Source organism: Fusarium verticillioides, chromosome 1 (assembly GCF_000149555.1).
Source record: "Fusarium verticillioides 7600 chromosome 1, whole genome shotgun sequence".
In the NCBI taxonomy this organism is placed as follows: Eukaryota; Fungi; Ascomycota; class Sordariomycetes; order Hypocreales; family Nectriaceae; genus Fusarium; species Fusarium verticillioides.
Window position 1 is genome coordinate 4,507,377 of NC_031675.1, and position 26,554 is coordinate 4,533,930.

General features: G+C 47.9%; 12 protein-coding genes across 14 annotated transcripts; 7 read left to right on the forward strand and 5 right to left on the reverse strand.

The window, feature by feature from the left end:
• Positions 1-323: 323 nt before the first annotated feature.
• FVEG_00591 (hypothetical protein) lies at positions 324-2,690 on the forward strand. Its single transcript, XM_018887155.1, has 6 exons — positions 324-469; positions 717-1,483; positions 1,551-1,620; positions 1,668-1,685; positions 1,733-1,937; positions 1,983-2,690. The coding sequence occupies exons 2-6, from the start codon at positions 1,181-1,183 to the stop codon at positions 2,464-2,466; spliced, it is 1,080 nt and encodes a 359-aa protein (XP_018742863.1). The 5' UTR covers positions 324-469; positions 717-1,180; the 3' UTR covers positions 2,467-2,690.
• On the reverse strand, positions 675-5,727 carry FVEG_00589 (hypothetical protein). 3 transcript variants are annotated; one of them, XM_018887153.1, is made up of 6 exons: positions 5,631-5,721; positions 5,079-5,579; positions 2,905-5,029; positions 2,386-2,837; positions 1,659-2,310; positions 675-1,604 (listed from the first exon to the last, which is right to left on the reverse strand). In XM_018887153.1, the coding sequence occupies exons 1-3, from the start codon at positions 5,661-5,663 to the stop codon at positions 4,076-4,078; spliced, it is 1,488 nt and encodes a 495-aa protein (XP_018742861.1). In that variant the 5' UTR covers positions 5,664-5,721; the 3' UTR covers positions 675-1,604; positions 1,659-2,310; positions 2,386-2,837; positions 2,905-4,075. The 3 variants fall into 3 exon arrangements, with proteins under 3 accessions (XP_018742861.1, XP_018742860.1, XP_018742859.1); XM_018887152.1 differs by having other exon boundaries at positions 2,386-5,029; positions 5,631-5,727; XM_018887151.1 differs by having other exon boundaries at positions 675-2,310; positions 2,386-5,029; positions 5,631-5,727.
• Positions 2,869-4,157, forward strand: FVEG_00590 (hypothetical protein). The gene has a single exon (XM_018887154.1). The coding sequence runs from the start codon at positions 3,035-3,037 to the stop codon at positions 3,791-3,793; it is 759 nt and encodes a 252-aa protein (XP_018742862.1). The 5' UTR covers positions 2,869-3,034; the 3' UTR covers positions 3,794-4,157.
• A 1,790-nt stretch (positions 5,728-7,517) lies between the features above and the next one.
• FVEG_14694 (hypothetical protein) lies at positions 7,518-8,000 on the forward strand (the record flags this gene model as incomplete). Its single annotated transcript, XM_018903656.1, has 1 exon — positions 7,518-8,000. One exon carries the CDS (start codon positions 7,518-7,520, stop codon positions 7,998-8,000), a length of 483 nt encoding a protein of 160 aa, XP_018742858.1.
• A 604-nt stretch (positions 8,001-8,604) lies between these two features.
• FVEG_14693 (hypothetical protein) lies at positions 8,605-8,861 on the forward strand (the record flags this gene model as incomplete). Its single annotated transcript, XM_018903655.1, has 2 exons — positions 8,605-8,616; positions 8,667-8,861. The coding sequence occupies 2 exons, from the start codon at positions 8,605-8,607 to the stop codon at positions 8,859-8,861; spliced, it is 207 nt and encodes a 68-aa protein (XP_018742857.1).
• FVEG_00588 (hypothetical protein) lies at positions 8,782-10,726 on the reverse strand. The gene has a single exon (XM_018887150.1). The coding sequence runs from the start codon at positions 10,366-10,368 to the stop codon at positions 9,094-9,096; it is 1,275 nt and encodes a 424-aa protein (XP_018742856.1). The 5' UTR covers positions 10,369-10,726; the 3' UTR covers positions 8,782-9,093.
• Positions 10,727-11,919: 1,193 nt separating this feature from the next.
• FVEG_14692 (hypothetical protein) lies at positions 11,920-12,369 on the reverse strand (the record flags this gene model as incomplete). Its single annotated transcript, XM_018903654.1, has 1 exon — positions 11,920-12,369. One exon carries the CDS (start codon positions 12,367-12,369, stop codon positions 11,920-11,922), a length of 450 nt encoding a protein of 149 aa, XP_018742855.1.
• A 2,431-nt stretch (positions 12,370-14,800) lies between these two features.
• Positions 14,801-15,426, forward strand: FVEG_00587 (hypothetical protein; the record flags this gene model as incomplete). Its single annotated transcript, XM_018887149.1, has 2 exons — positions 14,801-14,829; positions 14,943-15,426. 2 exons carry the CDS (start codon positions 14,801-14,803, stop codon positions 15,424-15,426), a joined length of 513 nt encoding a protein of 170 aa, XP_018742854.1.
• A 707-nt stretch (positions 15,427-16,133) lies between these two features.
• On the forward strand, positions 16,134-16,839 carry FVEG_14691 (hypothetical protein; the record flags this gene model as incomplete). The annotated part of the gene is made up of 2 exons (XM_018903653.1): positions 16,134-16,628; positions 16,690-16,839. 2 exons carry the CDS (start codon positions 16,134-16,136, stop codon positions 16,837-16,839), a joined length of 645 nt encoding a protein of 214 aa, XP_018742853.1.
• Positions 16,840-18,012: 1,173 nt separating this feature from the next.
• FVEG_00586 (hypothetical protein) lies at positions 18,013-18,851 on the reverse strand (the record flags this gene model as incomplete). The annotated part of the gene is made up of 3 exons (XM_018887148.1): positions 18,013-18,155; positions 18,299-18,380; positions 18,720-18,851. 3 exons carry the CDS (start codon positions 18,849-18,851, stop codon positions 18,013-18,015), a joined length of 357 nt encoding a protein of 118 aa, XP_018742852.1.
• A 2,444-nt stretch (positions 18,852-21,295) lies between these two features.
• FVEG_00585 (aldehyde dehydrogenase) lies at positions 21,296-23,374 on the reverse strand. Its single transcript, XM_018887147.1, has 3 exons — positions 23,029-23,374; positions 22,573-22,972; positions 21,296-22,519 (listed from the first exon to the last, which is right to left on the reverse strand). The coding sequence occupies exons 1-3, from the start codon at positions 23,091-23,093 to the stop codon at positions 21,503-21,505; spliced, it is 1,482 nt and encodes a 493-aa protein (XP_018742851.1). The 5' UTR covers positions 23,094-23,374; the 3' UTR covers positions 21,296-21,502.
• A 75-nt stretch (positions 23,375-23,449) lies between these two features.
• On the forward strand, positions 23,450-24,094 carry FVEG_14690 (hypothetical protein; the record flags this gene model as incomplete). Its single annotated transcript, XM_018903652.1, has 3 exons — positions 23,450-23,592; positions 23,628-23,854; positions 24,054-24,094. 3 exons carry the CDS (start codon positions 23,450-23,452, stop codon positions 24,092-24,094), a joined length of 411 nt encoding a protein of 136 aa, XP_018742850.1.
• Positions 24,095-26,554: the final 2,460 nt, after the last annotated feature.

Below are 26,554 nucleotides of genomic sequence, written 5' to 3' on the forward strand. Positions count from 1 at the left end.
ACTGTCTCAGCCAGGAAGCACGCACGCAGCAGCATTGTTCTTGATGTCGCAACGTCCATTTTGGCGACCGGGACAATCCAGGTACAACGTCTTTGGACGAGGGTTGTACAAGAAGCGCCGAGTCATAACACAACTTCCCGATAAGCGTGTTCAACAACCGTGTGGCTCCATTAATTCGCCCTGCCATCAAACTTCTGGAAGGTCGACGGACGTTTGGAACGCGCTACCACAGACGGTGAGATTGGTTCCATAATAAAAACCGCCCGGGGACGACGATGAGGGTTGGGCGCAATATTGAGTGGACCAAACACTCTGACTTCCACTGTTAGCTTGCCCTTGTCTGATACAGTTGAGCCAGGGCCGGGTGCTTTTACCGTCTCTGACAAGTGATTTTGGCCTTGCCAATGCATCAATCCACAGCTTCGAGGCTGAGGCAAGCACAACAACCTGAATCTGTCATTGCATGGATGTATGTGTAAGGCAACCTTGCCCGGGCAACAGTAAGCGACGAGAGAGACAGTCTGTACTCCGTACACCCATGTCGAATCCTACCTGATCAACCAATGTTGGCTTGAGGTCTTTCAAACGACAGTGTTAGGCATTGTTTGCATCTTCAACGAAGCTTAGCTGCTTAGATATCATGGCCACAATCAACTTCGTTCTTTACTCACCATCAATGGAATGTATATGACCAACTGACTTGAATTTTGTTTCAGTTTTAGGTTCACTGAGGGGCCTCTTCGCCTTACTTCGGCACAGCGCCCCATGAGAAGCAAACAAACGCAGTTGGCCCCCCTTCTTCGCAATCCGGACCAACAGTCGAATCGCATATTGTCGTTATGCGCCATCCGCATAGCTTATCACCAACAACTCGCACAAGCATGTAGGCTGTAGCGAAACATACCACATGAGGTGTATCTCACCAATGTTGAGAGGTGAAGTCCTGCGAGAAGGAGGGGTCACCATCACGGTAGCAAACGTGCAGATGACCTCCCGCATATATTGATAATACTGAAGCCAGAAATTCTCATCCCTTGTGTACTTGGCTGGTTTTACAGAGATGATCAATGTGGCGCAACCGTAGTAGAGCATCCCAACAGATGATAAACAGCGCCGAGTCCCTATTCTGTATAGCTGTGTTGTCTTCCTTTCAATTTCTTTCCGCGAGTTCACAACCAAGATGCCAGAGTCTGATAGTCACTCTTTCTCGATCATTTCCGAGCCAGGTATTGAAACAACATACACCCCAACGGACCAGGACACGGATGAATTTGAGCTTGTGTTTCACGATGCTCGTTCTGAATGCTTGCAACAGGACGATGAGTCAAGCTGTTGCACTTCATTGGCAGCCAGCATATTCGACTATGAGCACTCTCACGGCCGACGTTATCACGCCTATTTGGCTGGCAGATATCCGCTACCCAATGACGAAGGCGAGCAGTGTCGCGAGCTAGCTGAACATTTCCTGATGCAGCAGCTTCTGGTATGTTAAGGTTCTTGGGCAACAGCGATTAGAGTCAAAGCAATAGCTAACCATCTGGTTGATGCAGGGTGGTAAATTCTTTCTGTCTGAAGTTGACAACGAAGCGGAGAAGATAATCGATCTCGGGACAGGAAATGGTGAGTGACAAGTACACGTTTGGCTGTTCTGTGCTTACAGTTTGTAGGGGCATGGGTGATAGACGGTGAGCTTATATGGAAATATTCCAGCTGCCCTTCTAACAAGACCCAGTGGCCGATGAGTATGACAAGACCAGTGTGATAGGAACCGATCTATCACCCATTCAGCCTAAATCAATGCCTCCGAATACATCCATGTTTGTTGAAGACTGCGAGGACCCCTGCTGGGCCAGTGGTAAGGACTTTGATATGGTACATCTCAGGGGAATGGTCGGATTTCTTCTCGACTTGGACACAATGGTTGCTAATGCCCACGAGTGAGTCGAATGCCTCATATGTGATGTCCAGCTAATAAAGAGAAGACATCTGAAGGAGGGCGGATGGATCGAGTTTCAAGATTACGACTACACAGTTCGCTGCGATGATGGTACCATGCAAACAGATGATCCATTGCGAGTTTTCTTCGACACATGCGCTCAGGGGATACGAAAATACGGCTGTACCAACTTTGGTAAGAAAGACGTTCGGAAAAGTCTCATAGCCGCTGGCTTCACTCAAGTTCAGGCGGTCAGTGAGAAAGTGCCCATCTCATGCTGGTCACAGGACGAAGGAATGAGAGACTTGGGGAAGTTGATGGAAGCTAACATCATGGATCTGATTGGTTCGATGGCTATCAAGCCGTTGAAAGCCCTAGGCATATCAGAAGAGAAGCGAAAAGAGATGGTGTCTCAGGCTTATAAGAGCCTGATGAATGAGAAAGCTCACCGATACATGAACTGTCGTATCGTTTATGGCCAGAAGTATAGGGAACAAGGCTCCGTGGCGAGTCTTGGTTCTGATTCGTGATTTCTCTCGAATTTTGTGGTTACTGAGGCAGAAAGACCTTCATGGTCAGCATTTGAGGATGGAAGACAAGATGGAGGTTCAGGAGATGCCTGGTTCCTGCTGTGTCTTGCCAAAACACCTGTGGTGGCGATGACAAGAGTTTACCGTGGAAGTAAGCTAGTAAGCACTTCCCTTCCTTCGCTAAGATACCTTAAACAGTTTAAATAATATAAGAATGTCATGGCAAACAAATAATATCTTAAAATGGGCGTATGAGGATAGCGAAGCTCAAGTCCACAAGTTCAAGGGACCTGGAAGCTTGTGTGGAGTGACGTTGGCATGGCGGCGATCCTAGTCGCTGACAAACCTCGATCGCCGCATTGTACCTGTAGCTATGGAAAATGTTAGCGACCAAAGCTTTGGCCTAAATCTTGACCTTGACATCAACAGAGCAACTACCTTAGTTATTACAGCGCGCACAAAGCAGCATCCACAACCACCCGAGGCGGAATTTTGAAAGAACATTACTAGCAATAAATCAATCACTCCATCCTCTATAGGCGATCAGCCTGCGCCATTCTCGCACACCATGCCCGGCGCCGTCGAATCTCCTGCCGCCGCCATCCTCAACCACTCTGCCACGCCCTACAACTTCCGCTTCTCGCCATTTCTCCGACAAACGTATCAGGTCGGCCTGTCTCCCGACCGGCCTATATGCAAAGCTTTCCAGTCGGGCCACTGCCCCAACGGCACACGATGTCCTGAACGACACGTCTCTGATTCTAAGACGTCACAGCCGAGTGGTGGTCTCAACTCGCTCGTGTGTAAACATTGGCTGCGTGGCTTGTGCAAGAAGGGCGAGCATTGCGAGTTCCTCCACGAGTACAATCTTCGAAAGATGCCTGAGTGTAATTTCTTTATGCGAAACGGGTATTGCTCGAACGGTGACGAATGTCTATACCTGCACATCGACCCCCAAAGTCGGCTGCCACCCTGCCCTCACTACGATATGGGGTTCTGCCCCCTCGGACCCAACTGTTCAAAGAAGCACGTGCGTAGGAAGCTCTGTGTTTTCTACCTGGCGGGGTTCTGTCCCGATGGACCTGAATGCAAGGAAGGCGCCCACCCCAAGTGGTCAAAGGATCTGGAGAAGCCAACCCTCAAGTCAGAGGAGAAGAAAGAAGACGACATTCGGATGGATCCTGCGCAGGATGATATGGATAGGTCACGCGACCAACAGAGAGATAGAGATCGGGATGATGGGGGCAGATATAGAGGAGGCCATGGTGGTCATGGTGGCCGAGGCAAATGGCGAGGAAGAGGCCGTTACCGTGGAAGAGGTCACTAAGTAACATATTTACTTGTTGTACTTTTACTCAGTTCATGATGATACCCACACGAATCCCATGTCAAGAACTTGTTGTAACTGTGACCCTCAAAGCAATGGTCGAAAGTAAGGCAACTGGATTTGTATTTTTCCAGTGGCTGCAGTGTTAAAATCATTCAAGAGTTGGAGTCGTGGCGGCGTCTATATGTAACAAAATCGAACGTTTTACATGTCCCATCATAATGCGTGTTATGCAGATCCAGTTTACATAGGACATCCAGCATAAATTTCAATCTTGATCGCTCAAGCGGTCTCAGATGCCTGGGGAGTCCACATAGCTCCCTCATTGTCAGCATGCCAGACGTTAGCATCTGATGGAACGGCGACAAATTCGGTTGATTCTCCTTCGCCCTTCTCGCTCTCGTCGTCCTCGTCACTGCTTTCTGAACCTTCATAGGAGCTTGTCTTCCAAGTGGAGAGCTCGTCAACTCGGCGGATGCCCATCATCCATGAGACGAGACCTCGCGGGGCCCATCGTCCAACGAAGCCATACACGCTGGCACCGAGGCCAACTCGTACGGTATCAGCAGTGATGGAACCATCAATCACATCAAAAACAGAGTTGTGGAGGCGTCGAAGCGAGCTTCCCTTCAGTCCACGGATACGACCTCCGGAGATGGCAGAGCTAGTTTGTGCGACAAAGTTTCGAGCATACACGTGTCGGGCGCCCTCAGGCCAGACAAGAGGAGACTCGGGATTTCCTGCGGTGACGAGGCCTTGGTTGGGACCGCCACGAGTCGGGACGAAACTGGAGAAGTCGAACGTGCCGAGCTGCATGTGGGTAACCGGAATATCGAGGGGTCTAAGTTCGGCGGTGAGGACTTCCGTGAAAGCGGACAGGGCCGAGCAAACGGTAGCCTCAGGCGCATGAAATGGGGGGTTGATTGAGGAAATAATAGAGGGAGTAAAGACAAGAACCTTGGGAGGAATCCATTTTTCTCCGATGGGGTTCAAGCGGGATGTGAGTAGTGGTAGGAAAGCCTGGATTGTAAGGATGGGCTGGAGGAGGTGGGTATTGAAAAGATCGGCAAAGCTAGATGGTGGGATTGTTGCGATAGGAGACGTCTGGTAGTGGAGGCTCGGGATCAGGATAACGGATTTCAGAGTGAGCTGGTTGGGCTTCATTCCAGGGCCAGGAGCCTGAGGTGACTGGAGGAAGTGGGCAAAATGTTCGATGGCAGAACCAGCGTTAGGAGGCTGGGGAAATGTCAGAATAGTCACACAAAAGCCCATATGGCAGACTCACATCAGTGGTATCAATGCTCAGAGGTCGAACATCGGGTCGCTTCATAGCCTGAACCATGGATTCGTCTTCTGCGGCGTTGCAAACGATGAAGACGATAAAACCCCGTCTCTCCATATCCAAAGACAAAGACCTTGTCAAAGGAAGAGATGGGGATCCGGCGATAACGACGACATCAGTGCGCCCGCCATTTCGTGCCCTTCTCGCTCGTCTTGTTTTCCTCATTGAGCGACTTTCATAGTATCCTTTATAAACGACGGTTCCGCAGGTCAAGACAATCATTCCAGTCAAGATTTTGTGCTCGGCAATCCAGTTCTGGAGCCTTTCGAAGCGCCCCAAAGAAACGACTGCCACCACTTCTTTCACCGCAGGCTTAGGCCTGACAGACTCTGGCACCCATTCCGAGCTGGACAGAGTCTCTCTGACAACTACGGCGGCGCGGTCGACATTCTTATCAATGAATTCGGAAGCAACGTCGGCGTATTGGCGAACCTGGCTCGAGAGCTACAGCACAATGAGTAAAATGTCTTGGGTGATAAGAGCCGCATGTCTTACCGTGTCCAACAGCTGCTGCGGATCGACCGACATGATGGTGGTTGGTGAAAGAGAGAAGATTGTTACAGGCTCTTCTCATATGACGGTGACCTTCATGCTAGTGGAGAACTAGGGACAAAAGCTTCTGATACCCAACCTCTTTCCCACGCACGGACCATCCGATCTCCGCGCCGGAGCACGGGGCTTAGTCCTCCGATCGTGACCTACCCGAGGCCGGGTATCTAGACGAAGGTAGATCATACTGGGATTGAGGGTTCTTGTGAGCGAATTGAGGATCAACCATGGTCTGCTTCACATGGAACAGACAGTGTGTTCTTGCTGACTATCGACTTTTTTCTTCCTATTTGGTTAGTTATGTAGCCAAGAACCATCCTCATCAAGACTCGTATCCATATATCAATGTAAGAATGCAAAATGCAACAGCATGAATGTTTTCAATATTCTTATCCCCTTTTCGAAATCACCATAGTTTACAATATCTACAAAAAGTATTCCAAGGCTCATGATAATATGACAAACGAGGTATTTCATAAATGCATATGAAGTCTACCCTACCCAGAAGAGTTTGCCAGAGAGCCCAGGAACGATAAAATTATTTTGACTTATAAAAGCTTGCTCCTCAGTGTTATTTAACAGGTCAAGTGATAACCCAGTGAAATATCAGACCGGCTAAAAAACTTGATCCTACAAGTCCAAGCATCTCGTCGATCTACATGCCCAATTAGTCTCTTTGAATGTCGACACTGAATACAAGGTTCATTAGTGAGTAATCTTGCCATGATTTCTTTACTACAAACTCTTTGACGAGCATTTATCCATAAGTGCCAAGGTTATGTGTCAATGCTTGCCTAAACTTACGCGACCCGGATAAAATTAACATCACAGCACATTCCAACTACATCTTACATCAACAAAGAATAGTTACGTCTCCTGTCTTATGCCTAGCGGTGGCGCATATCTAGTATCAAATGAGAGAACTGCAAATTACTATCTATGTGACAAGCTCCACAGGCTCCAGGTTCAACTCCTATCAACCACTTATAACTATGCAGTGTAACCACATGAACTTCGAGACAACAGAAGAGCTAAGACAATAAAGACAAGATTTGTTTTTCAAGTCAGACTCAAAGACGACCGTTCGTTGTCAAGAATACATCAACGCTCGAAAAACCCTCCTTTTCATCGTCCGTCTTACATCTGTATTCTGATAGTGTTCCTCTTGTTGGTGCTAAATTCCCCAGACTGAAGATAAATAGCAATGGGGTTGATGCGGGGATTTAGATCGGTTATCAGCGGGTCCTTCAATCAGGAAGCTCACTAAAGAGTGCTATATATTGTTCTGCCTCGTGGCCATATTTCGTCCTTGTAACACCCTATACCACTGAGCTCGTCTCTGTTAACATGGAACCCTCCTTGTATTTATTCAATTTGGCTCAAAACTTACTGGAACGGATTGCTTGATATTCCTTAACGGACTGTGACCATTATGGGGCTCTCCAACTACCTGCAGCATCGCCGAGGTTGGTAGGACCCCTTCACGATTGCCAGTCTCTCCATACAGCTCAAGATGCTTACTCGAATAACATTTCTTACTAACAGTATTGAAGCCAGTTCAAACAAAAAGAGCGAACATCTCGCATCAAGAGACTGGCATCATACCATGCTCCTTTCATTGTCTTGGGTCGAGAGATCGTGAATTAGCCAATTGAAGAACTGGTCCAAACTGTCCAAAGAGACTCAAGCAAGGCTTCAGATATTCTTCATCCGTATGGTAAGGTTGCTTTCAGGGCACACGAAAGAACGAACTGTGTAACAGAATTCCTGCTTTCTTCGACTGAGCAGTGACTCACCGATGGCTCTCTCAATCTCAAAGGGCCTCTGGCTGGTATGCCTGCCAGCCTGAAAGACATGGTTGAATTGGAAGGATACGATAGCACCGTAGGCATGAGCACACATGGGAAGCCCCTTGCACATGATGGAAGTATTGTCAGAATACTCAAAGACGCCGGGGCTGTTTCGTATGCCAAGACCAACGTCCCCATCACACTCCTTCGTTTCGAGTCATCTAATGGCATATGGGGCGAGACATCGAATCCATACAACAAAAGCTACACTGCCGTTGGTTCAACAGAAGGTGAAGATGTCTTGCTGGCATTGGGAGGCCGAGTTGGAATTGGAAGTGATGTTGCTGGAAGTGTTCGCTGCCCAGCTCACTTCTCTGGCTGCTATGCACTTAAATGCTCAACTGGAAGATGGCTTAAGACAGGAGTTGTAACAAGTATGCCAGGGCAGGATGGTGTTCCTGCAGTGTACAGTCCCATGGCGCGTACACTCAACGACCTGTCTCATTTCACTCGATCGATCATCTAGATGAAGCCTTAGATTTATGACTATTCTTGTCACCTGTTACCTTGGAGAACCGATATCGAGAAAGATTTCTGCGAGAAGAGGAACTTGTGGGTCGGAATCCTTTGAACAGGCGGCGTCGTAGATCCCAGTCCCGTTTGCTAAAGAGTATTAGAGATGGCTGAATCTGCTCTCCGAAACGCAGGTCATGAGATCGTGAAGATTGACCCTCCTTCTCCTTATGAAGCTCTTTGTCTAGCCTCAATCCTTCTCTGCAGCGATGGCCTCTAGAATTTAATCCCTTCTTTCGTTGGGGAGAGTGGAACGATCCAGGTGCTGCCTAAATGAGTTTCTATCTCAGCCTCCCTTGACTAGTGAAGTACTTGCATTACCTCTGGGTCAAGTATGTTCGAGGAGACGTCGTATGGGCTGGACCCTTGCGGAATTGGTATCCTTAATCCGGATACGAGATCTGGCAACTTAATGCCAACCGCGAGCCTTACAAGAGGAAGTGGTTTGAGTGGTGGGATAACTCCGGTATTGATTGTTTGATCACCCCCCCAATGCTCCTACAGCTTTTACTCATAGGGGCATGCATGATGCATGTAGTAGTTGTGGCTACACTTTCATGTTCAACCTGGTACGTTCATCGATAGGGGGAACTACGATAACAAAGCTGATCTAGGATAGCTCGAATATACCGCTGGCGTCTTGCCCGTGACACATGTCGATAAGACACGAAATCAACTGCCAGAGGATTTTAGCCTCAAGAGTCTCAACGGCATTGTGCAGGGTGAATATGAACTAATGATGCGAACGCCAGGCATGGACCGCCCCGTGGGTGTTCAAGTAATTGGTCGCCGGTTGGAAGAAGAGAAGTACTAGCAATTATGAAGAGAATCGAGGAGGCTATGGGTGACAATACTTTCCCTTTGCTAGATATGGATTAGAACCAAACCTCTCAGATACGCCTTTGCTATTCTCCTTCCTATTCAAAAATCCGTTTATGATAACACACTAAATCAGCTCAAATGCTATGGTATCAGACAACACCAACAGGTCTGCAACCCTTCTTCTAGGTTTCCTCTTCTTCTTTTCGTAAGCACATGCGTCCTTCTCACCTCCGTCGCCCTGTCACAACAAAGTCAATCTTGCCAAACTCATCCACTACCGGCTCTTCACCAGCAAAACAAGTGTACTGTTGGTTGGCCCCATGCTCAATATCAAAACCTTTGTTGCCCCATGCCTTCTCCATCTTATGACGGAATTGCGCCTTGGGCTTGCCAGCTTGAATACGCTTCTTTTCGAAGAAAACATACGCCGCGTAGAAGGTGATGTTGGTATTGCCATCGCGGACTCCCTTTCGGCCCATGAAGTACCGCATATTGGCCGGCGATACGCTTTTCCCTTCAGGGAGGTTCTTATTGAGAGCGCGGATGAAAGCTGCTTGTGTCATTCCCTCCTTGGCTAACATAGGCCGAATCTTCTTGCGGATATCGTCGCAAGTGTCGTAAATAGGAACTGTTCCGTCTGCCTCACCAGGAAGAGGGTCAACGTTGCTCACATCAAGAACTTCTTCAAGAACCTTGGCGGAAGCGGCTGTCTTTGCTTTCTTGGGTTTGTTGGCCTTGAGGGGGAGCCCCTGGAGCTCACGCTTTTTGAAGAAGAGATGGGCTTTGATGTACGTATCGGTGTTCTCGCCATCCCATGTGCCAGTTCGATTCATAAAGCTATTGTAGGATTTGCCACTGACTCCAATGGTTTTCTGAAATTCTCCAACCTTTTGAGCGCCTGAATCGATCCAGTTACGAATCTTACGACGAATGGCATTGCAGGTGTCTGAATCATGAAGAGCTAGGCGTTCGTCTTCGCTGTCTATATCCGGCACATTGTCTGGGAAAAGATTCTCTTGAGTGTTGTCGGGGCCAACATCAGACTTGCGCTTCCTAGAGCTGGTGGTTGTCGCAGCAGGAGCAGGAGCAGGAGCAGGGGCAGGAGCCGGAATTTGCAGTGCTCCAGAAGATAACCCTCTTGCCATGAGTGAGGTATTCATAGGTGAAGGTAGACCGCCTGGTGCTTGAGCCCCGGTTGTGTGCGGAACAAATGGTGGTGATGGGTTGTAGTAGGCAGGAGAAGTTGAGTTATCGGGGACGGGACCAGGGACAGGAGGAGGCGCAAGGTTGTTGGAACCGGGGAAATGACCAGGCTTGTTACAGACAGGCTTATGGTTATACATAGGCAGGGCTGGGTTTGGAGCAGGTGGATGAGGTAGGTTGAGAGCTGGCATGCTTGGTAGGCTCAGTGGCGGAATAGTAGGATGCGGTTGGCCATTCATCTCCCGCCGGCTCATTTGTAGCATGGCCTGTCTAGGCGACCAAGACCAACCTGACATCTCTTCTGTGGGGAATTAAGTTGAGAGTCTCGGAGGAAATTGCTGAACGCTTTAAGATGCCTGCCAAGGCAAGGTAAAAAGAAGGTAAAAGCAACGACTGCCGAACTATGACGTGTGTGTAGGTCCGCGCATTTTTACGCGTCAAGCCTGAGCTTCCATCTGAAAGATAAGGTGTTAAACTAAACCACTGTGCCATTGGCCTACACAAAATGTAAGGACCCTACACTAGGGGCCTAAGGCAACAGGGCTTATGTTTTGTACAACATAAGGTAATAAGCGGCGCGTGAATTTGTGGTGGGTGAACCACTCCATAGCTTAGGTACTGCGTATTCAGGAACCGGCACTGGCTTCTAGCGTCTCTCACGGTCCTTGCTAGTGGAGCCTGGGTATGTATGCTCGTTATTCCCGGTACGCTCAATCCCATCCAGCACTCCAGTCATGGGCTGTAACAAAACTGACAATGCCTTCATGATGAGGACTTCCCATGATAGGGACCTTGACTTATACAGTCTTAAAGCATAGCTTTGATCATAAAGCTAACGATTTCAATGGCGATCCTATACGTGCAGTTTCGAGGATCTTGAGTGAGTACTCCTTTCTCCAACAGGTCAACTAAAGTGGCTTTTGGTAGCAAATGGCCAGCGAAATCGAGTAAAGGAGAATATATGTTGATTGACTCATCGATCCCGATCGCTTCGTGTTTGTTGATAGCGAAACCTTTGTGCCGGAATTTGAGACTTTTCTGGATGAGTGCCGGACCGACGGACATAAACTGAGCGGCACCAATCATCGCCTTGTCCTGTCACTGTTCCAGGTGTATATCGAATGGAAAGCTCCAGGTCATGGCAGGTTAGTGCGTATTGTAGGCTGAACTGGTTAGCGAAATATAAACTTGTGACGATAGAGCTCACTCTTATTCCAGACTCTGGTTGCAGAAAGCGTCGAACCTCTCACACCAAAAGTCGGGTTGATTATCGGATCCGGGAACGCCAGTATGACGTCGAAACAGTTTACCAATCTTGCTCCCATATCGAGCTAGTTGCTCGGGTGACATTCTATCGGAGCCTTCAGAAGTCCTTTTTCGCTTCTGGAGTACAGAGCTGGAGACTCTGACGTGCTACGATCACCATTCGAATGACCGTTGACTGTGAATACATGGCAGAAATGAGTGGTGCTAGGGACGATCGGGGGGAGTGACTGCGAGGATGATAGAGAAGGGTGTGGGATGGATGATGGAGAGAGAAGAGATTTGATGGGAGGAAAACAGGAGACAATTGATGGAAGCCGTGAGAAAAGGAAGCCTTGAGTCAGGTGAGGCTCATTGGAAGGAACGAAGAGTCGCATGGCGGAGAGAATATGATACAGACTCAAGATGCTGATTTTGTTGAGCACATAGGTACTCCAAGGCGTAGGTCTCTGCTTATTCGAGGTACTTGGTATGGTTGACGAGTAAGATGTTTGAATTATAGGTAGTTGAGTGAAAACAAGCTCTATAAGGCCGCGGAAGCTCCCCTCTTGGGTTAATTGTTTGGTAGGTTAAAACATCGCTCTTCAAGGCCGCGGAAGCCCCTCCTCAGGAACGCTGGCATCTTGTTCGTTGCCTCCAGTGGTGTGCCCATCACATTCGGGGGCGGCAGCATTTCCGTTGGTGGCGTTTTGTGCATTCTGTTCCGTGATGGCAATGAGTTTAGGTATGTCGTCCTCAGTGTAAACAATGTCAGTCGGACCAAGTTTACCTTCTTCCGCTGCCATCCGTCGTTGGTTTTGCATGGCCTTTAGAAACAGCTGTGCGGAATTCATTTTCATCGTTGCAGCCACTTTCTCGAGAATATGGTCAGGAATAAAGCTAATATCAGCAACGGTGATGTTTTCAGACGTGAGCGTCTTCTTGTGATCGAACTTAGGCGGATTTGTCGCCTGGAATGTTGCTTTCCCAGTCGACCCGAATCGCGTCAGTTTGTATCCTTCAGCGCCAGGAGAGTTCTTTTTGTCTTTGTCCATCTTTCGCAATACAGAAAACCGCGTTGATTGATTGCAGTAAGACTTTGTCGTAGGCTGTGATTGTTTTCGCAGGCAGTAATACATCGCTTGAGTTACCGTTGCTTGTAAGAAAGAAAAGCAGAGAGGTGTTGAGGAAAAGAAAAAAACAAAAAGCTGGAGGATGGATACCTGAGGTAAGGTAGATAGATAAAGAAAATAATAGTGCAGTAGCACATTTATGCTTATATGTATAAGGTAAGTGATGGCGGTACAAGTAAACTCGCAGTGTCGAGCAGTGTATTGATAGTTGATAACGCAGAACAAGCTTAATGCGACGGCCATGCAAAACTTTCAAATGAGGAGAGAAAATAAATAAATCAGAGCATTGATGACCGAACTGTATGAGTGAGCATAGCAAGGTATTTATAGTTGGGTTCTCCTTGAGCCATGGAAGGGACGTTGAATGAGTTATCTAAGCTTGTATGGCCTGTCGACCTCGTTTAGGACCCTGCACTTTAAGATATGAGCTGTAGGCCATGGCGGGGCTGGAATATGCCCACCAGGGTGCAGAGAAACATATATGTTCTAGATCCTGGCTGGGTAGATTCAACGACCCTGAATTTAGTAGTTGACAAGCTCATGTAAACTTAGAGCCCACATTGGATGCAAGGTATCTCTCAATTTTATTTTCATTCAGTATCAAATGGAATAGAACGCGAACCGAAGCAGGTGTTCCCAGTGTAAATGGAGAGCTCAATTGTCCTATCGCTGTTTCCAACTCGCGGTCGGTACTCAACTTCTCGAATAACCCAGCTGCCGTTGTGAAATTGCATAAGACGCTTCCGAGTCTCATACCGGTGGTCTCAATGGGCCTCATGCCAGCCAAGCTGCCGGTGCTTGTTTGACTGAAGCTCAAAACCTTTTAGGTATAGTTGAGCCGCTTACTTCCTATGCATGATATTCGTCGAGGTGCGGCCTTCGAGGCTAGCAGTAAACCGGGTGCGATTCAAAGGCAGCTTTGGAACGAGCCCGTGAAATCCTGGGCCACTATCAGTCCATACTTGACGGAGCCACAGAAAAGTACGTTTGTAGCGTGATGGATAACATGGGAAGAAAAGGGCCTACAATCCAACCCAGCTCGCTACTGTCGACATACTTCACATGCCTGCCAACATTTACCAACCTCAAAAGGAAACCACAAGAGGAAATCTCCCGGGATTTAAAAAGGCTACAAGAAATGGTTAGCGGAAGAACAGGCGAAAGTCAATGACAAGTCTACCGTGACACGGTGTCTCTGGCGGACTCCGAGGACATCATTCATGCTCAGCCCGACGCTTTCGTCGACTACTTCTCTAAGATCAACTTCGGCCATTACGAAGGCACCCAAGGCGTTTTACCGCGTTGTGCAAAGCCGGTTGGTCGCAAGTCTTCATACAGATCCCATCGATCCAAGTATCAAACAACTGTAGATCCATGCTGGGTCTGCAAAAATGGCTTTAGATTTCTGATCCTCGATCGCTTAAGCAACACATTAGACGGCGTCACCCAGGAGTCAGTCAAGAAGAAATCAAGGACAAGATCTCTGGGACGCCGATCAACAAAATTGTGAGTAGCTCTGATGACGAGTCCCTCCCCCAAGACTCCCAGTCAACATATCCCAATCCATCAAACACTTGAGGTTCTTCAATCACTTACATTCCGACACTCGGTCCACATCTGCAGGCCAAACTTGAGCCAGCTATCGCTTCTCGTCTGCTAGTAAAACTAGAATCAGTTACCAATACAAGCACACCCATCAAGTCACTTCCGGCGGCTACATCAAACCCTCTGGGAAATGGATTCTTGGAGTGTTTCTGGTGAACTTAATCATTTGTGCTGGCAGGGTACGAATTCAGTTCAGGTCGACCCATGATCATCTCAGAAGTAGTCGTACAAATATCGCCGGTTTCCCATTATTTGTGATAGGTATCTCAGAAACGGAGGTTTGATAGGATTGTGTCTTTCTAGACGAGAGATGCAATAGTCTCTCTGAGATGATTACCTCCATAAGCATCATTAGTTTGTCATTGCTGCCTTAGTAGATAGATGAGTTCTATGTATATTAGGTAGCAATGCAAAAAGAAAATAACTGCAAACATCCATATATGTGTAGATATAGGCAAGCCTACTAAGCCAGCAGTCGCTTTATTCAGTGTCCAAACTGGACAGTGTTGAAGCATTTGGTGTTTGGCAAGCGCCCAAACATTATTCAATCATCCAAGTTACTAAAACTCAACAACAAAAAGCCCAGTAAACATACATTTAACGAACATACAGGTTTTATTTGCCCGAGTTCAATGGATCAAGGAACGCCATAGTGTGAAGGACGTTGAATGTGTTACATAAGCCAGTAGAGTCCTCAAAACTATAAGAGTGGTCGGTCGCGCAATGATATGTCCCAGGTTTCTATACCATGGCGGGCTATAAGCCTCATAAAATTATGTATCTAAAGCTCGCCTAAATTATACTAAAGTTTCCCTAAATTATACTCAAGTATCCTAAAGTACCCTAAAGTATCCTAAATTTACCTAAGTCTTTATATTTCATGATACAAGAAAGATATATCTTACATTTTCTTGCCTCTGCAATCACGTCAAGCGCGAGATTCACCCCGAACTTCCCAAGCACAAAAGCAAAATATTGGTCGAGTTGCCCGGCTCCAGAGCTTCCAATACAACGTCTGGATCTCATGATCTTCATCGCCAATACCTCATCCGCCAACTTGCGAAACTCGTTAAGGCGAAACTTACCGGACTTGGAAAGAATTCCAATAACCCTATTCAGATTGCCGTATACGCTTTCGACATGGCTCAAGTCAAGTTATTGGACCAGGAACTGAATGGCCTCGTTCTCAATGGGATCATTACAGCAGAGGAACGACATCAGATCAAGACATCTGCTCTTGATGCTGCGCAAGGCGACGAGGCAGATGTTGTCTTCATCGACTGCGCCCTTGTTTCCAACATCGGGTTACAGCAGAGAGCTATCGGACAGCCCCTGCGCTCTCTCACGCACGTGTTCACACGGTCCGCCTCTTAACCATCGGAACTGTTGTGGGATGGGAGATCAAAGACAAGAGTGAGAAGCGAGCGCACGAACTATATCGCATATACAAGTGGCACAAAACCAATGGCCTTATCATCCGCCAACCGTGTTGCCCTAAATGCAATAGCCTTGATCACAAGGCATTGGACAGCAACAAAGAATGGGCCCATGACCCTAGTCTCAGCTGCGCCATCCCGGTTTGTCAACGGATAGGCCGTATGTCCGACAACTGTCCGCTGCGGAGTTGTTCAAGCTGCCATCATCAAGGTCATAGTGCAAACGAGTGCCCATCTGACCTTATGCGCACAATGCACCAACTTACACTTTACCTATACTAAGAATGACAACAAATGGTAGTGTTTCAAGTGTGGAGGACAAGGGCAGGCGGGGTCCCAATGCAATACACGACCCAACCTTGAACGAGCAAACGCAAACGAATTCGCAGGCGTGAATGACCAGGAATGCTTCAAATGTAATCAGGCAGGGCAACTTGCAAAGGATTGCCAGTTACCATGGTGTGGAACTTGCAAGGTGAATTTGCGGCTGACCAGGTTATTCAGTAAAGCTCATATCATATCAATAGAATATGAAAGTAATCAACTGATAATTTAAGCCACCTTCAAATCGTTGCCAGCGATTCGGCTGTCCCAGATGTGCGAACCTCCCAAACTCGGCGACACGAACTCTTCGACCATCGTTGTATGCGCAAGATCGCAGAAGCTGTAACAAAGCTACCGCTTCCAAGTATCAGTCTTAAATCTCGCCAATCAGAAGGTATTGAGTCGCCTTTCGAACTTTACGAGCTGGCCCAGTCGATTAGACGCTTGGGGAGATATCGTCCCTCCCGACTTCAAGACATTCGGTTGGTAACGCCACAGGGAGATCCGGGTGTCGACATGAAATTCCTTATTGGAGTCCTTTTGAGCGGACTTGAAAGCGACGGAGTACGTTATCTTGACGCAGACACTCTCTACCATCTCACGCTCTATGGCGAAGCACTTCGGCATCACACAAACATTCTGGGTCTTTATATTAGACAACGAACCAAAGGTTTTCATGTAAATACATGGACGCCTGAACATGAAATCAGATCGCTTGCCGGTAATGGGTTCGCATTTCTCCAACAATTGGTGTCCGCTGGATTATATGATCCGTATCCGACACCTGAGTTCGAAGAGGATGGTGTGTATGGCTTTGTAAGTTATAGTGCCCATCCTCCTTGTCTGGTAGTTTTACTCACTTATCATTTTTTTACAGGAAGTTTCAAGCAATCGAATTTCTACTAGCATCAAGAAGGGACTGCCACACTTGCGGTACTTTGCGTTCTGTCTCATGGAAGGAGGAATGATTCGATGCTCGTATCGAGGCCAACAATACATCGACCTAATTGGAAAATCTACACCATGACAATGTACAGATTGCGATGAAAATTATCACCTACGATGTACTGCTTCAACTCTCACAAATGAAGCAAATGTGTCCCCTCACTTGAGAACCAGGATTCTTTCGAGCACATCGCACAGTGGAAGTTGGTGCCGTCAACGTCGAGACAGTAGCTTTCTTGGGCTTACCTCGCGGTGCATTCCCGCAGTCGATAGAACAAAGACTCACAGTGGCTAGCAGACATATTGGGTGGAAACGGGAAACCACTACTGGAATAAGCCATTTCACAGAAACTATACGTTGTGGATAGTATCCAACAATTTGCAAGTAATAAAACCTGTGGTGCCAAATCTGGCCTTATTGTCAAAGCTTACAACTGTTCACCTGCAGGTTCTTCTAACATAAAGAGCTTGATCCTAAGTTATAAGGACTTTTAGAAAGACTTAGGAGAGTTTAGTATAATACTAGATACTAATTTAGGATACTTTAGGACACTTTAGGAGAACTTAGGAGAACTTAGGAGAACTGAGGATAGATTTTATAAAATTTAGTAAACTATCTAATTACTGGCCGTATATACACTTGTCATCAGAGCTATGGGCGGACACATTAATCAGCAGCAGAATTATTATAATTCTAGGCCGGTTTAAATCCTAGGTGTATTCAGCAATGGTTAGTCATAATGCGAACCCTGATATGGTAGAGAGTAGTCATCGTTTTTGAAAGGTCAAAGTTAAGCCCTACCTGAAGGAATAAGAAAATAGAAGACTGTAGAAGATGCTGAAATGAACTTGGTAAATAAATATCTAATTTTAGGATAAAGTACCTGAATCTTTTTATTACTTAGGATAAAGGTCGTTACTCTTGCCTTCGCCTGCCCTGGTCCGATTTAAGAGATCCGCAACAGTTGTGCGTTGTCGGTTCCGATAGCGGAAAAATAAGGAAGCAGAAAGGGCGGGGATCTGATGACTTGGATAATTAAATAAGAAAGACAGGTTTGAGGAGGGAAAAAGTAAAGGAGGAGAGGTTTTGGCAGAGCAGAGGTTCAGAGGGCATGATCAACAACTAGAGAATTCCGAAAATTGATCTATGACTACCTACCCGGGCTTCCTTCCCTTTTCTGCCATCTTTACGTTCGCAAACAATGTGATAGCCATGCATATTAGCATGAATAATTGAATGCATAGGGTCGTCTGGCTATTGGTCCATCGGGGCCAAGTGATCCTGCTCACGGTTCCCCTGCTTATTGTACTCCTGCTCAGCAGCCTCCAAATGCTCCGGCTCAATCCACTTGATAAAAGAATCAGGAATTGTTCGAAGCTCTGGAATAGTATCCCCCCCTAAACTGTCTTTATAGTCCACGGAATATTATCATTCGAAGCCTGAGACAAGACGTTGACTTCTCGGTTCTCCGGATGCCAGGGAGGTATGCTTTGACAGACACGTCGATCGAGTCTCAGGGCAGCCCGAACAATGAACTCACAGTGACTGTCGACTGAAATTGATAAGGGAGTTTCCAGGAGTTGATCGCTGGGCCTCTTGGCAACGAGGTCATATCCGCTCTTCTATTTGCGGATAAGATCACTTACATGTTCTGAGATGTTGCCTGTAAATGCATCCTTGCCGCCTCCGATGTTTGCTGAACGATGCTGTGTTGCGATTGCCAGTGACTCAAGATCGCACCATTCAATTCTGTCATCTTATTCGATATAAAAAAGTCTCGGTCCCAGTCAAATCTGACGTGGTCACTGTCCTGCTCGATGCTCTCATCTTTGTGCTAGCGGGGAGTAAACTGTGTAGAATACCGATAGCCCTTAGCGTATTCGATGCCAAAGTGGCCTAATTCTCAAGTCGGTAAGAGGGTGTTTGATGATTTCCCATCGTCTGCAGGCCTCTTGGTAGACCCGATTGTCGAACGTGACAAGCTTGGTGTAGGTGCAGCCGTCTACGGAGGCGAGGCAATCGTCTTCTTGGTTGCATAGGGGAAACTCTATGCCACCAAGAAGCACCGTATTCTCCTCCTTATTGGTCTCCATATTGTTGATAGATTCGTTACCGGATCGAGGTGGATTGATCAAGTGGTGCTGCTAGGCGTTTGCGGTTGTTTCCTTCATAGGCCATGAATATGTGACAATTTTGAAAGCTAAAGGCGAAGGAGGGTGACTGTGATATAAAGAGCAAGGGAAGAGTGAAAGTGAAGAACACAGCTGGGAAGACTAGAATGAGATGCGAGCGGTGCAGAGATGCGCCGCTGAGTTCACCAGCAGCAATGATATCTCCAGTGATAAATAAGGTGCCTAGGTAGGTAGGCACCTAGGTAAATAGAGATATGGAAAGAAGAAAGTCAGTATCTCAAGATATTAGTCTGTTTTATACCTAGGTAAATTATTGTCAATTATTGTCAAGGACTGTTGAGCACTGTTGGCCAACTTATGTACCCCTTTGGTACGGGGTAGAAGATACCTTATGCCACCATCTATTTTACCGCCTTAGGCATGTGCTATTGCACCTATTGTGATAATTCGCTTCCTTTATCGCATTTCCCTTCTTCTCTCTCTATCTCTTGCATTAATCTTTTGCATTAATCTTTTGCATTGGAGGTATCCATCGTCAGCTTTCCATCAGCAGAGTTATGATCACCGACCACCAAAACCTACACCCAACATTCACGCGCATGGTAGCCGACACTTGAAGCGCAGTCGATGATATCTAAATATTCTCCCAGCGGGTGTTGTTTCCAGTTCCAGGCGCCCTCGACTCCGCTAACGCATCTGTACGAGATGCGGCCCCTTCTCCTGGCCATACATCGGACAACTGTCGGTTTCGAAGTTGCCAAACCTGTCATCGTCAAGGTCATAGTGCAAACGAATGCCCACGCGAACTTCTATGTGCGCAATGTGGCGACGAACACTTCACCTTTGATTGCCCCAAGGATGATAGCCAATTTTTACGTTGGAAGTGTGGTCTACAACGGCATGCTAGGTTCCAATGCAATGCACGACTAAAACTTGAAGGGAGTCACACTTATCAGGACTACTGCAAGCTTGCATTACTTGCAGAGACTGTGGTGGAAGGGGTCACATGAGACGAGACTGCCCACAACGCCAATGGAATGCACCGATTGTTTGGAGTATGGACACACCCGCGGACAATGTGATTAATCAGGTAAGGGTCTCTCTGACGCCCTATTCACTGCAAAACTAACGGTCAATTAGTACGAAAAAAGACCATTCGTTCACTAGTCGGTCACCCATATTACCCTCGGGGTGACGGAAGAAAAAAACCTTGCCTGACTTGCACCGCGTTCCACTAGATGCGGCGAGCTCGACCACTTTGAACAAGACTGTATAAATCCACAGATTTGCCAGATTTGCTAGGGTCCTCATGCCACCGCGTTCTGCCAAGTCCACGAGCAGAAGCCTGACAAGAAGCGCAACGCGTTGCCAGTACCGGTAGCCACAAATTACAACCGCATCGTCACAAGACACTATCCACCGAGCAACAGAATATAATGGACCTTACCCGACGTCACCAGGCTCCTTCGATCAACGCATTCCGGAACCAGGCACTCTACGGACAAGAGAACCAGCATGGCCAGTCCAATGATGGCAATGGCGGTGACAATGGGTGGAAGCATTTGGCAAACTGACAATGGTGATACTGGTGGTGAATGGGGAGCCAACGACCCTGTTTATGAGGGGTGGTAATGGTGAAAATGTAATGGTGATAAAATCGGACGGGTGAGGCAGGTGATGAACTCGATGTTCATAAAAGACGTTACTGCTCATTATATGGGCACAAACTAAAAGGGGCGACTTTCTAGGGGAGGAAAGGAAACTCACGACATCGATCCTAAAGGATGAAAAGACTTAGGTAATGTGGCATAAGTTTAGGATACATTTTTCTAAGTTTGTTTTGAAACCAGATATCAAAGACTGCTTGACCAAGAAGTGGCAGCAGATGTTGTTTTTCTCCTTTTAACAGAAATTGCCTCCTTAATGCAGTATTAGCTCCACAGTTTGACCCATGACATTCACGAGAGTTATCCAAGGAAGTTCGGTGGCCGTTACTCAGTCACCTTTAAGCAGAAATCTAACTTTTCGTCTTCAAAATGCAAGATCATGTTGCGATTTCGTGAAGATTAATGCCCATTGCTCTCTAGATACTGTAGATATGACTCCAACCTCGGTGGGTATTGTCCCGACGACAGCTTCGGGATAACTATAGCCAACCAACATTCACAACCCATGCGCAACCCAACGAATCAATGCGATGATTTCAGCCTGGGTCCAAGGGTGGTGTCCCAAAAGTCATGAGTAGCATGTTCATAAGCCTTCATAACTCTCTGACCAATGTACCTAAAGATTGTAGAAAAAACTATCCCCAGCCCCCTGGACAGAACAGGAGGATGAAGTTGGAGTATTCAACTAAAGCTGCTACTCTTTTCCCGGAATTATGTTTCCTTTTATTCCATTTTAAAGCCCAAGGAAGGAATGCTCTGTGGGATATGTTTGGGTATATGCACAACTCAAAACACCAGCTTCGCACACCATGTGATGAGAACGATTTGTTAATTTTTGGCATTTCTTCGTCAAAGCCGTAAAACTAAATATGGAATCATGTACAAATTGATCACGCAGTTACAACGCCGCCCTTATATCCTCTGCAAATGCCCATTCCGCTTTGCTTAGTACAGCTTAATGGCAACAGACTTGTTCTGTGTGTAGTTCGCCAACGCAGCCTCGCCCAATTCCCGGCCAATTCCAGACTCCTTGTAGCCGCCAAATGGCAATTGATGGTGTAGCATGTTGTAGCAGTTCACCCAGACAGTGCCGGCCTTCAATGCGTTGGAAACTCGGAGAGCTGTGTTAAGGTTCTTAGTGTGGACGGCGGCAGCGAGACCGTAGGCGGTATCGTGGGCAAGATCGATGACCTCCTTCTCATCCTTGAACTTGGAAATGGCGCAGACAGGGCCAAAGATCTCCTCCTGCATGATCTTCATATCGGGGCGAACGTTGGAGAAGATAGTGGGCTTGATGAAGTAACCCTTGTTGCCGAGGCGCTCACCACCGGTCTCGACGGTAGCACCCTCGTCCTTACCAGCCTTAATGTAACCCATAATGCGGTCGTACTGAAGCTGAGAGACCTGGGGGCCCTGGAAGGTCTCCTCGTTGAAAGGATCGCCGACCTTGTTCTCCTCAGCTCGCTTCTTGAAGGCAGCGAGGAACTTGTCGTAGATGCCTTCCTGGACAAAGATACGGGTACCAGCACAGCAGCACTGGCCATGGTTGTAGTAGATACCGAAGTTGACCCAGTTGATAGCCTCCTCAATATCAGCATCGTCAAAGACGATGTTGGGAGACTTGCCACCAAGCTCAAGGGTGACCTTCTTGAGGTTAGAGGAAGCAGCAGACTTCATGATCTGTCGGCCAATGACGGTGGAACCAGTGAAAGCGATCTTGTCAACGTCCATGTGGGCAGAGAGAGCAGCACCGGCAGTCTTGCCGAAGCCAGAAACAAGGTTGAAAACACCAGCAGGGAAACCAGCCTGCTCGATGAACTGAGTGAAAACTAGGGCAGAGAGAGGAGTCTGCTCAGCAGTCTTCATGACAACAGTGTTACCAGTGGCCAGGGCAGGGCCAATCTTCCATGCCAGCATGAGGAGAGGGAAGTTCCAGGGGATGATCTGACCGCAGACACCAATCTGATATGTGTTAGTGACACAGAACAATGCAATTCGAATCAGGGGTAACTTACAGGCTCAGATCGGGTGTAGTGGAACATATCAGGGGCAATATCAATGGTCTTTCCCTCGATCTTGTCGGCCCAACCACCATAGTATCGCAGGCAGCCAACAACGGCGCCGACATCACCACGGGCGTTGGTGATAGACTTTCCGTTGTCGAGAGACTCAACAGCAGCAAGAAGATCGAGGTTCTTCTCAGCAAGGTCGGCAAGCTTGAGAAGGTAGTTGCCTCGAGCCTGAGGTGAGGTGTTCTTCCATTCGCCGTCGAAAGCCTTGCGAGCAGCAGTAACAGCCAAGTCGATATCCTTCTCAGTACCTTCGCAGACGGAGGTGATGACCTCCTCGGTGGAGGGGTTGATGACCTCGAACTTCTGCTTGTCGACACCCTCGGTCCACTTGCCGTCGATGAAGCTAAATCGTATTAGTTTTTGAGCGAGTGAACAGGGTTCGATGCCATGATCACTTACAGGCCGATGGGCTGCTGGTAGGTACCAGTAACAGGTGTGGACAGCTCAACAGTGAGGGGAGCCATTGTGTATGATATATGAGATGTTGTAGAGGAGAGGGAGGGTACTGGGTATCAAATGAGGATGTTGATAGAAGAGAAGAGTGAAGAGGAGATGATAAGATGATCTGGGAAAAGAGACCGCAAATATTGACGACGGGAAGGGAGTATTTATTCTTGAGAATGACGCGGGGTTTTTCTGTGGAAGAATGGAAGCAGGGGACTAAGGGGGGCGTCCAACGGGGTGCGATGTGCCGTGAACCTCGGTGGAGTGGAGGAGGGGTGAAGTTCAAGTGACGCCAACTTTCCCCGCAACAGCCTCGCCTCTTACACCTGGATGAACATGGATGCCCTGGTACGTACTGGTTTCTTGCTACCTGAAAATGGAAATGCTATGGATTGCACTGGCTACCGCTCGCACTGAGACCCCCGGCGGACGGACGGGCACACCCCATAGCTTTGCGGAGCATTGTCGTGGCGGTGGTGGACAAGAGATGGTTAGCATGGTTAGTAGTCGAAACGTCACGTAAGTTGTCCTGTTAACATCGACTGCAGCACTAGCCCAATCACATTACAGCAAACGCCGAAGGACAGGACTTGCTACGAAGTGGTTTCGGAGCGGTTCAAGGGCAGAACAGAGCTCTCCTCTAAGCCGGTATCAAGCAACGCAACCCCAGACCACATCACATTCATGCCAGGCAACGATTTGACTGAACCGCGGGGCAGAACAGGGATGTGTAAGCAGTGCTACCCAGAAAGAAGCAGTTACAATATCGGCAAATGCTACAGTATGTTTGTACTACAGTACTTCAACGTGCCCAGCGCCTTTGATCACTGGACCGATGAACTGTCCCTTGGTAGACTGCCAAACTGCTCCATCGGATCTTGCTACTGGTTCTGTCATGGCCTGTAACCCTTTCGCTTCCACAGCTCTCTGGACTCCCCGCCAAAGTGGATGGATCTGACGGTTTCTGCAAATCACAACAGCCGGCAGAAACAAGGTCCAAACATGCCGCCACATGCTCTAAGCTCTCTCCCCACATCCGAGCCACCAGTGGTCTGAGTGGCCAATGGTGGGGTGGCAGGGGCCTTTATGGGCCTTGGGGGAGGGGATCTGCGCCAAAGAGGACAAGCTTAAGAACACGAAATTCAAAGTGAACAGAATTGTCAAAGCTCGGTATAGCAGATACCTAGTGATATTTAAAAGCATGCCACAGTGTTGATACGAGGCAGAGCAAGACGACTTGAATAGCCTCAAAATCACTGTATAAAACTTCATGGCCCTGAACTGGGCGTCACTTGAAACCGTGGAGAGCACTGACAAATCAATCTGGGTTATCAATAATGCATGCACAACCCCCGGAGCCGACACCAGGTACGAGTACACGCACTTACAGTTGAGAGGTGGTACTTAATGCGCCGCAATACGACAGGGTCTCTCACTGGGGACCTCAGACTTGATCTGCACATCAATCTCAAATAGCTTGGACAGTAGACAGTTTCATCGTTGGGCGACAACTCACTAACCATTCGGTGTGATTTGTTAATAATGCCGTACGTGGTGAAAAGACTGTTGCTAAAACAACCCATAATTCATCTTACTGGACAGAGTACATGGTAATCAAGATAAGCTTTATTGCAAACTCAACGGGAATTTACATCGAACCGCACTTCGTGTCTTTGTCAACCCCAGCATCAGATTGCGTCCATTCAGTGATACACATGTTTCGGACTTACGGTAATCTTTCTATATATTAGCGCTTGCCGATGGACGTACGTTTTCTGCATATTCTTTCGATCCATCCAAGGCCGCGGAGTTGTACAGGGTATCAATTATCCCTCATCACAGCTCGGTTGATTCAGCTTGGTTGGCCAAGCGCTGTTACATGATAAACCCGTTACCGTAGTTCCTAGGAAGATCATTCGACTGTTCTTCAATATGGACGCCACTTGCATCGAGTATCAAAAACGCACTTGCTTTCTACGCGTTCTTCTATAAATGATGCTCATTAAGGGTTCACGAGAAAGCTGTTCCCTCCACAGCCCAAGCGGCAACATCGTGTGAGACGCTAGAAACTGTTTTTTTAAACATACCGTACCTGTGCTGGCATAATCATGTTTAACCTCCTGGTCAGTTCATTAATAACGATGGCTACCCTAATGTCGATTACATACTCTAGAGGCCACACCCCCACATTGATGTTGCGGGATCTGGATATCTACGGGGTCTACTCCGTACTGATGTCCAATCTTCGTTTTCCTCGATGGCTGTGTTACCAGCACTGACACTAGCACTACCTGGTCATTTGCTGGAGGGCCGTGCTCAGATCTTCACATCTACAGTGCCATTCAACGTGGTTACCCTCCCTGAACAAAACCCCTCCATCTGTGACCTCACCTACCCCTTCGGTGTATCTTGTGCGAGCCTCCTCAAACTCCACAGAATACACAGAATACGTTGAATCTTTCTAAACTATGGACTCTCGCTGCTCGTTGCTGGGAGACCGAAGGAGGGTCCTTCAAAATGCTCGGCTTAAAGGCCAGCGAGCATTAAACGACCCCGCACTAACAAAGAGCTGCCCTTGTTCTTTTGTGTTTTGACAAGGTCATGAATGGCTCTCCAATTCCTGGGGCAGCCGTTCATCCTAGCCCCGAGTACACATTCCCAATTCTGTCTAGCTTCCCCCCCATGTACTCCGTACCACCCCCCGTGACGTTCCCTAAGGCCGACGAGACGTTGGAAAGCCTCGTGCAGTTCTCTTTGGCTCGCGGACCCGCAGGTTTGCTGGTGGTCATGATGAATTGCGGCTCCGCTGCGTCTCCGTCTCGCCGGCAAAGGCGGGGACGGCCCCACACACCCACCCCGCCTCCGATTCAACCTCTCCCCAGGCTCAAATTCTAAGCGCTCTGAACTTTTTCCATTTACGGCCAACTTTGAACATGGCCACATGGGAAAGATGCGCCTCGTTCTTCATCGTTTGCCTCATGGCGACTTTCCCAGGCACCCACACACCAGCACTTCTGGATCAGTAGCCTCGCGCTTCAGCAGTGTTTATCTCGCTTTTTTGAGAGGCTAGCCACCTCTAAGGTGACAACATTCCTCCAACATGATAGCTTTTCTCGAGAGCCGCAAACTTACATAAACTTTCAGCCCTGCTCATCGCCTCCGCAAAATTGGTCCAACGGCAGTCCGGCTGCACGCGACATGATAGATCATATGCTCCCCACAAATGAGAGCCGCAATTACTGAGATTGGGGATGACAGGACGACATTGGAGACCCCAACATAGGCATACATACCTCGATGAAGCCCATCCGCTATCTTCAAAACTGCGGCATTGACGGATCCGCGACTTCATGCTTGCTTTTTACCCCGCTAGATCACTTGTCTTTCCCGTACATACCGTACGTACGACTACCCCACGAACGGGACCGCAGGTCGCAGTCTTCTCCTCATCCCCGACTTCAGGGACTTGTTGGGTCGGCGG

Coding starts and splice junctions, on each gene's coding strand:
- FVEG_00589 (XM_018887152.1), bottom strand. CDS start 5,663: ATGTCGGTCGATCCGCAGCAGCTGTTGGACACG. Junction 5,580..5,630: donor CGCAGCAGCTGTTGGACACG/GTAAGACATGCG, acceptor ATTGTGCTGTAG/CTCTCGAGCCAGGTTCGCCA. Junction 5,030..5,078: donor TGAGCATTGATACCACTGAT/GTGAGTCTGCCA, acceptor ACATTTCCCCAG/CCTCCTAACGCTGGTTCTGC.
- FVEG_00588 (XM_018887150.1), bottom strand. CDS start 10,368: ATGTCAGGTTGGTCTTGGTCGCCTAGACAGGCCATGCTACAAATGAGC.
- FVEG_00585 (XM_018887147.1), bottom strand. CDS start 23,093: ATGGCTCCCCTCACTGTTGAGCTGTCCACACCTGTTACTGGTACCTAC. Junction 22,973..23,028: donor TACCAGCAGCCCATCGGCCT/GTAAGTGATCAT, acceptor AATACGATTTAG/CTTCATCGACGGCAAGTGGA. Junction 22,520..22,572: donor ACTACACCCGATCTGAGCCT/GTAAGTTACCCC, acceptor AACACATATCAG/ATTGGTGTCTGCGGTCAGAT.
- FVEG_00590 (XM_018887154.1), top strand. CDS start 3,035: ATGCCCGGCGCCGTCGAATCTCCTGCCGCCGCCATCCTCAACCACTCT.
- FVEG_00591 (XM_018887155.1), top strand. CDS start 1,181: ATGCCAGAGTCTGATAGTCACTCTTTCTCGATCATTTCCGAGCCAGGT. Junction 1,484..1,550: donor TCCTGATGCAGCAGCTTCTG/GTATGTTAAGGT, acceptor TGGTTGATGCAG/GGTGGTAAATTCTTTCTGTC. Junction 1,938..1,982: donor ATGGTTGCTAATGCCCACGA/GTGAGTCGAATG, acceptor AATAAAGAGAAG/ACATCTGAAGGAGGGCGGAT.